The following is an 8,502-nucleotide window of genomic DNA, read 5'->3' on the forward strand; positions in this document are numbered from 1 at the left end:
AAGTTGTAACAGATCGATTGTAAAATTGCCGTCTGAGAAGTCTTGAAGGGCTTGTCTTGCTTAGAACTTAAAATTGGTTCATTTTTATTTAATTTTATAATTATTAGTAAATTAATATTTTATTCTAATTATAGAGCTTCCACTTTGTTATTGTATTTTTGACGTTTGCTTATGTCTGTTAAGTAAATTTGGTTTTCCTTTGCAGTGTCCTATACTCTGTCCGTTATATTATTGGTTTTTTGACATTCGAAATCCCATACATATTTGATGACTGCAAAGTAAAACCAACTTTACTTACCAGACATAAGGAAACGTCAAAAATACAATAACATAGTGGAAGCTCTATAGTGTGGAAATTGCAGTGTAGTTGCAGTCTAGGTCTTGCCTTATAAAAAATATCGTGTTTCACTATTAATTCAGAGTCGACTCTAAAAGTCGTGCAGGACCTAACCCAAAGGGATGTTTACGATCCACGGTAAAACGGGTTTACGACGTCCCCGATACACACAGATCAAAAAAATATAAAGACAAAATTATATTGCCTTTTTTTGGAAGAAAAAGTTGAGTTTTGTCCTCTATAAATGCATTATCTGAACATTTGGCGGGAAATTGGCTGATTATGTTGGCGTAGAAAATACGTTTTATAGTTTTTGTTTTTATGGCTTACCTATTGAAAATATGTTTCTATTCGAGTTTAAATTATGTTAGACGTGTAGTTTTGTGTGGCGAATGTGAGGTATTTACCTATTATAGGATGCCTATTCATGTTGGTCTGTTTCTATTATATATATGAAATATAGTTCTACTCATAAAATGCGAACAACAAAAGATATTTCAAGATCAAATCGATTCAGGTATAACCAAACCAAGATATGGCCAAAACAACCAGCAAGGGCGCACAAAATTCAACAGGAAAACTAACAAAATTAGCCCAATTTAAAGGTAAAAAGTGTGATTGTTTTCAGTCCTGTTGACTTTAGTATGGAAACCCCGGTTGAAGTTCCTCAGCCTTCTCTGGGTTGTTTTGGCCATATCTTGGTGATACCTAAATCGATTTGATATTGAAATATCTTATTTGAAAGCTTATAAGTTGACAATGTTTTTAAGCTGAAATGCACAAAAATTGTCACATGACATTCTTTTTTAATCTAACTTAAGTATCTGTTTTTAAGTCTTGAATATTTTTTCAACTATTTTGAGGTCTTGTGTCTAATTTAAGTCGAAGAATGCACTTTTGATTATTTTAGGTAATTAGTTTATTAAGATGTCACTTATACAAAACAAAAAAAATAATATTGAAATATGGCTCGGTTTTTTTTATTTTCGGTTTTAAGAAAAAAAAACTTACTTAAATATTAAATATCTTAGAAATGGTTAAGTTTCGGCTATTGCATTATAGGGTTCAATCGACTGGATATGCCATCCTCTATCACCTCCTGAAAGGATCAGGTCTACTTACCAATAACCCTGTATAAGTAGATCATACGATACGCTGAAAACTCTACATCCGATATAAAATTAACTTCATGTTCTTAGAAATATCTACCTTAAAAGGTCAGCAACCTAGTCATTAAAAACTAAGTGCCAATTTCTCCATTCTCGGTTAGAGCATAACCTGGGAGTAGTGGTTAACTTTTGACGTTTAATTTATAAATCAATCCCTGTCGGTTAGAGAAATTGGCACTAAGCATACTATTTTGAAAACAATAATAATAATATTAATTTAATCATCTAAACTGCGGCCGATGATACCCATTAATACTTACACATATTAAAACAACCAGAATAATCGCTTCATAGTATAAAACCGGCGGCGGTCATCACTATATAATTATACACACACACGGTGGACCTCTCGGCTATACAACGAATCAACGTACATATAGTCAGGCGGAATCAAAAGTCTTTATTTATTCACAATGAAGCTGGCAATTTTAGGTCTTGCGTTTTTGGTGGCGGCTGCGCAGACCAATTATACGGATCATCCCAGAGGATGCATTTATGATGATTCTGGACATTGTAAGTTGATGTTGATTTTATCACTTGCTAGCATTTCCCGCGAGCTTCGCTTCGCCTTGTAAGATTTTCCCGTGGGAATTCTGCGAAAAAAAATAAGTCTGTTCAAAACCCGTGTAGTTTTGGCTTAAAGTGAAAACAAATATAAAACAAACAAATAAACTTAACAAACCAACCTACTTAACTTTAATGAAATATTTAAGTATTTCACACAAATGTATTTTCCCGCTAACTCCCGTTGCCGTGGAAAATTTTGAAATATACTATAATAAAATAAAAAAAATAAATTCAACCGTCAAACTTAAGGGGTTTACATTTTTCATAAAAAGTATTTTCTCTCTAATTCCCGTTCCTGTGGGAATTTCGAGTAAATCGTTTTTTAGTGCACCTCTACGGTACTTAACCCGCCACTGGTGACGTACATGTCTGTGAGACCGGGTGGTTCGAAAAAGTCCAATAACTTTCTTATTATCCATCGATTTTTGTTGTGATTTCGGGTAGGTAGGTATGTAAAAAAAATAAGTTTAAAAATCCCGGTGCGTGAGACCGGCGTCACCAACGATGTAAGTCAAATTGACGTCACCAGTGGCGGGTTAAGCTACGTTCCTTCAAAATTTCAAAACCCTGCTATTAAAACTACTTATAGAAGTTTCATACAAACTTTGACACCCCTTTTTATCCCCTTAGGGGTTGAATTTCGCAAAATCCCGTCTTAGTGAGCACCTTAGTCCTATAAGGAACCCCCATACAAAATTTAAGACACCTAGCACTTGTAGTTTTTGAGATTTCGTAATGAGTCAGACCTTTTGTATAGATTATCATCATCATCATCATCATCATCATCATCATTATCATCATCATCATCAGTTTAGGTACATTTAGGTACATTACTGTTAGGTACATTAGAAATAGGTACATTTAGTAGTAGTCAGTAAATAGTAAACCTATGTAAGGATACTAACATTATTGTAATAGGGTTTAGGAAATACCAATTTGGCAAAACCAAATATACTTATTGCCTCGCTTCCCTTAGCTCTTTATATTTTAGGAAAAGTCGGTTTGGCTTGTATTACCTGAATCGCCTCGCTACGCTAAGCTTTTTTTATTTTAGGGAATGCGGGGTTAGTTTGTGTGGCCGCGCTTCGCTCGGCTCTTTGGGGTTTAGAAAGTACCGGTTTGGTTTGTATTGCCTCGTTTCACTCGGCTCTTTAGAGTTTAGAAAATGCCGGTAAGGTTAGTATTGCCTCGCTGCGCTCGGCTCTCTAGGCTTTAAGGAATGCAGGATTGAGATGCATGGCATCGCTTTGCTCGGCTCTTTACGATTTAGGAAATGCCGTTTAGGTTTTTATTGCCCCGCTTCGCTCGGCTATCTACAGGGTGATGCAAAAGTGGTAGAGTAAGGGGTGACCCAGAAGGTAATTCTGAGCGACTTATTTATTTAAATTAATATTACAAGTAAATAATTATGAAGTCTAAGTTTATGGTGCCAAGTAGGTACCTAAATTAATATTAGTTTACATAACTACTTATTCATCCAAAGTTTTAACTTTGTATTCACGTCGGTACGGTTGTGTCCAAGGGGATACAGCCGCACCCACTTTTTTAATAGTATCTAACAATCCTAACTTTTCTTCCAGGCATGAGGGAGTGCGAAGAAGGCACCCACTCATACGGCAGCGGCTGCGGCCCGGTCATGTCGGAGCCCACCTGCGAGCAGCCCACCCCGAAGGTGGAGAGCGGGAACACCTGTGACTTCTCCGCGTGCTACTGCGACGCGCCCACCGTCCGGCACAAGGCTTCTAAGAAGTGTGTGAAACTGAAGGACTGCTATAAGGTGGAATAAATGGGTGGGGATTGGTTGAGTGTTTTGTTGTTTCATTGGGGCTGGCGAAGAGTTGAAGACGGATTCGTTATCCACGTCGAAACACAGGGTCAATTTTTGTTTTTATGGCTTATGGAAAATATATTTCTATTTGATATTAAATTATGTTAGACGTGTAGTTTTGTGTTAAAAAATAAATTATAATAAAAAATATTGATGAAGGCATAATTTTGAAACAACAAAGGTTATTAAAAATTAAAATATTTGACCTTTTTTTTTAATCACATGCATAGTCCCTATTACATTACTTTTACTATGTATATTGTATACATAATAATATTGGTACGAAACTATGCGAGATTATATACATATATTTAATTTTATTGTGATAGGTTGTGATGAGTGATAACCTATAAATAATTCATTGGCATAAAAAGATAGTGTTGTTGCCACATTACCAAATATTAGTGCTAAACTAAAATGTTATGAACGTATTATTATCTTTAGTGCATTGTTTTTTTATAGATAATGCGAAACGCTAGAAACTCTTCATCCGATGTACAGTGTGTTGTTTTTCGAACCCGACAAACTTTAAGGGTGGATTCTACGAGTAATTTCATCGCGAAAAAACCCCCATATGTGGGGTGAAATCTCAATATTCTAGAAATGGCGGCTATTTTAAAGTTACTTTAAACTTTTTTATGCAACTTTTAAGCAGTTGTGGATATTTTTATTGGATAGAGATGACTTTTTGCGGATAAAAGTATTTCATTTCATGTCCGTAAGGCGTTTAAATCTCGAGATATGATTTTCTACAAGAAAAAAATCTAATTTAAGTTACTTAGACCCCCACATATGGGGATTTTTTCTCGATGACATTACTTGTAGAATCCACCCTTAAAGTTTGTCGGGTCCGAAAAACAACACACTGTATATACTTCATTTTCTTACAAATATCTACATAGGTACAGTCAGCTGCATAAGTATCTGTACACTTTTGTACCTGTTCAAACTCACAAACTGCCTATTCAAATTCAAACATTGGCAGTTTGATATGTAGGTAGTTTGACAATGCACAAAAGTGTATACTTAGCTACTTATGCAGCTGACTTTACATTAGAAATAGGTACATTTAGTAGTGGTCAGTAAATAGTAAACCTATGTGAAGACACTAAGCGCACTAGTCATTAAAAACCGCAATACAGTGTTTTTTATACTATCAATATATATTAGATTAACAATATACGATACGAACAAAAAATCGTCTCGGCAATTAATAACACACCACTTATTATTACACCATGAGCTCTTATTTTGAATTAGTTTGGTTGGAAGATTTGTGATTTTATTCATTGGTAGGAACAATAGTTGTCATAATGTTGAACTTAAAACGGTTAGTCGGTAAACAAAAAGTGTGGACGGTTTTTTTTATTTGTTCTTGTATCTGACACACCATCTTAATAATAATAATATAATATGTGGGACATGTCACACACGGCCATCCGACCCCAAGCTAGACAGAGCCTGTGTTATGGGTATCGGACAGCTGATGAGCTATCTACACAAATACATTGATAGATATTAGATACACATTAAATATAAATATCAACACCCAAGACCCGAGTACAAATATCTGTGTTTAAACAAATATCTGCCCCAGCCGGGAATCGAACCCGGGACCTTCGGCAAAGCAGTCAGGGCCACTACCCACTACGCCATTCGACCGTCATCGCCATCTTGTTTGTATACTCGTATTGTTAACAATACCTACACACATTAAAACAACCAGAATAACCGCTTCATAGTATAAAACCAGAGGTCATCACTACTCACGTTAGTGGACCTCTCGCGCATACAACGAAACAACGTATTATCAGGCGAAATGAAAAAGTCTTTATTTACAATGAAGTTGGCTGTGATTTTAGGCCTTGCGTTTTTGGTGGCATTATCCACGGCTGCGCCGCAGACCAATCATAGTAGAGGATGCTATTATATTAATGGAAGATGTAAGTTGATGTTGCTTTTATCACTTATTGTCATCATCATGATCATCATCATCAGTCACATGGACGTAAGGCTTTCCACAAGGAGCACATCAACGCTCTGTCCTCGGATGGTCCTCGGTCTTCCTCGTCCAGTCAGTACCAGCCATATGTCTAAGGTTGTCTCGTTTTGACAGTCCAGGAGCCCTATCGCGAAATCAAAACAAAGTAACATTTAAGAAGTAATTATTAGTGTCAAAATTAATTCAATTTGAATCCAATAAACGTTTGCAAAACAAGTTCGCGATAGGTTCACTGTGAATTGTTCACAGCGCACATTTATTTTATCTTGGTCCAGTTTGCCGAAGGGCGTCCCGCGCTACAATTTGCTGGTCATCTTTTTGGTACCTACATAGTAATTTGGATAAGTTCATAAACAGATTTATTAACTTTAATCAGTCATTTTAAATTATATACCTAAGCACAATTTTGGCACTAAAGATGAACCAATTAGCTAAAATATATTTAAAATACTGTCTAAGAAGATTGAACGATTGAAAATCTAGTTTAAGTAGACTAGCTTATAAATATAAATAAGTCGGTACACTTTGTAAAATATAGCATGAGCCCTATGACAGCTGTCCATTCATTCAACTATCTGTCATTTGTTGGTTTACAAAGGAAAATTAATTTTATTCGATTCTTATGTGCAAAATCGCAATCATTATTTTCATGACCTGGGCTGTATAACAACCTATGTATTCACTAATTATTTTCATGACTTTATACATGGGCTGTATATGTATGATAAGAGGAAAATCGTATTTTGCCATGCTCATAACATCATTCGCCTGAAGTTTATTTAGTTAAGTATTGAGTTTGGTTAGTGAGGTCATTTTACCGGGTATTCCCCGTATTATCTATTGTTCAAGACAGACCCTTATGCCAATCCAATCAAGGATGGATTTGTACTGCCCATGTACTATTGTTATATAGGTACTGAGCCTTAACACTTAAACGTACATTGCGTAATGTTTTGCTTTGGCTATGGTTTATATATCTAGTTAGTTTAGGATAAACACCTCCACACACATACTTATGTATGTGTGTGGTGGTGTTTATCCTAAACTAACCAACTGTTCATATTGATTCAAATTATATTTTATTAGGCAAATACTTATATGAGTTGAGATATTTTTAACCACTGGACCAAAACTTATTTCAAATAATTCATGTTTCCACTAGGTATAACAACTTACTGATAAAGATAAAACTGAGTTATAGACGATTAGACATCAACAGCTATTAAATTGTATTATTTATTTGTTGTTTTATTTATTTATTTAGTGTATGTACTGTTTAAGTAGTATATATTTTATGTATATATATACTTGCACCACAACTACCTCACAATCATATAGACTTACTCTCTTCCATCCAAAGGTTGTCTGGTAGAGATTGCTATAAGCAATAAGGCCGCCTTTTTGTACTGTTTTATTTTTAAGTTTTGTTTTTTGTAATTTTTATTCTTGGTGCAAATAAAGTGTTTTGTATTGTATTGTATTGTAAATTGGTTGTGTTATCCGTTAATTGCTACAAACATAATATTATTGTTTGTGTTTATACAAATCGTGTACAAGCCATGCAACATAGTCTGCTTACTCTACAAAATCTACAAAACATATATAGAGGTCATTCGTAATGAAATTACTGGCCAGCAGGTTCAGACTATAACAGCTACCGTAACACCACCGATACATTAGAAATTAACAATCCAGTGGCGTCGGCGTCGCTCGCCTAGCGCCTGTCGAACATTAGTCAACTCTGTACAAGTTACGTCAGATTTGACAAGCGAGCAACGGCGACGCTGCTTAGGGATTGTTAATTGCTAATCATAGGTGGTGGGTACTAGAGGAAATATCTAATTCAGACGATTTTGACACATTAATATCATGAAACTTTAATAAATAAGTATAGGAAGGCGGAGTAATTTCCCAAATACAATTTCTAGAATACGAACAAGTGATAAATAAAATTCATTAATTTGATAGCTGTCACATGGCTTATGCTAGATTTTACAAAGTACCACAGAGTAATATAGCAAAGCACAATAATTATAACGTGAACCGTGCGTGAACCTCAACCTCTTTCCAGGCGTGAAGGACTGCGAAGAAGGCACGCACGCGTACGCGGTGGGCTGCGCCACAGTGATGTCGGAGCCCACCTGCGCGCAGCCCACGCCGGCGTCGCGCGGGCTCATCTGCGACTTCTCCGCGTGCTACTGCGACGCGCCCACCGTCCGGCACGAGGGCACCGACAAGTGTGTGAGGCTGGAGGACTACGATAAGGTGGAATAAATGGATGCCCCTATCTTTGAATGTATTTTTTTGGCGTTTCCTTGACGTAAATGTTGTTCCTGTGGTTGCTACACGGGTTCGTTATCAATGCCAAAACCCAGGGTCATATTTACGGCGAATCGCGATATAGATGTTGGGTGGAGCGGTGGTAGCTCAGTCGGGTAAGCGCCCGCTTCTCACGCAAGAGATGCGGGTTCGATCCCGGCGCTGACATGTACCAATGAGTTCTTTTAACTTAAGTACAATGTATACCATCGCTCTTACGGTGAAGGAAAACATCGTGAGGAAACCTGCATATCTAGATTTAGCACATCTAGATATGTGA

The 8,502-nt window shown here is 36.4% G+C and overlaps 2 protein-coding genes across 2 annotated transcripts; both read left to right on the forward strand.

Annotated features, from left to right (window-relative positions):
* Positions 1 to 1,888: 1,888 nt before the first annotated feature.
* On the forward strand, positions 1,889 to 3,881 carry LOC105394953. Its single transcript, XM_011566872.3, has 2 exons — positions 1,889 to 2,019; positions 3,654 to 3,881. Exons 1-2 carry the CDS (start codon positions 1,920 to 1,922, stop codon positions 3,857 to 3,859), a joined length of 306 nt encoding a protein of 101 aa, XP_011565174.3. The 5' UTR covers positions 1,889 to 1,919; the 3' UTR covers positions 3,860 to 3,881.
* Positions 3,882 to 5,658: 1,777 nt separating this feature from the next.
* LOC105394955 lies at positions 5,659 to 8,192 on the forward strand. The gene is made up of 2 exons (XM_011566874.3): positions 5,659 to 5,844; positions 7,975 to 8,192. Exons 1-2 carry the CDS (start codon positions 5,721 to 5,723, stop codon positions 8,175 to 8,177), a joined length of 327 nt encoding a protein of 108 aa, XP_011565176.3. The 5' UTR covers positions 5,659 to 5,720; the 3' UTR covers positions 8,178 to 8,192.
* Positions 8,193 to 8,502: the final 310 nt, after the last annotated feature.

The sequence above is a fragment of the Plutella xylostella genome, chromosome 7 (genome assembly GCF_932276165.1).
Source record: "Plutella xylostella chromosome 7, ilPluXylo3.1, whole genome shotgun sequence".
Classification (NCBI taxonomy): Eukaryota; Metazoa; Arthropoda; class Insecta; order Lepidoptera; family Plutellidae; genus Plutella; species Plutella xylostella.

Excerpts from the sequence above, each read along its gene's own strand:
- LOC105394953 (XM_011566872.3), top strand. The coding sequence starts at position 1,920 with ATGAAGCTGGCAATTTTAGGTCTTGCGTTTTTGGTGGCGGCTGCGCAG. Across the intron at positions 2,020-3,653 it reads TTATGATGATTCTGGACATT|GCATGAGGGAGTGCGAAGAA; the intron begins GTAAGTTGATGT and ends CTTTTCTTCCAG.
- LOC105394955 (XM_011566874.3), top strand. The coding sequence starts at position 5,721 with ATGAAAAAGTCTTTATTTACAATGAAGTTGGCTGTGATTTTAGGCCTT. Across the intron at positions 5,845-7,974 it reads CTATTATATTAATGGAAGAT|GCGTGAAGGACTGCGAAGAA; the intron begins GTAAGTTGATGT and ends ACCTCTTTCCAG.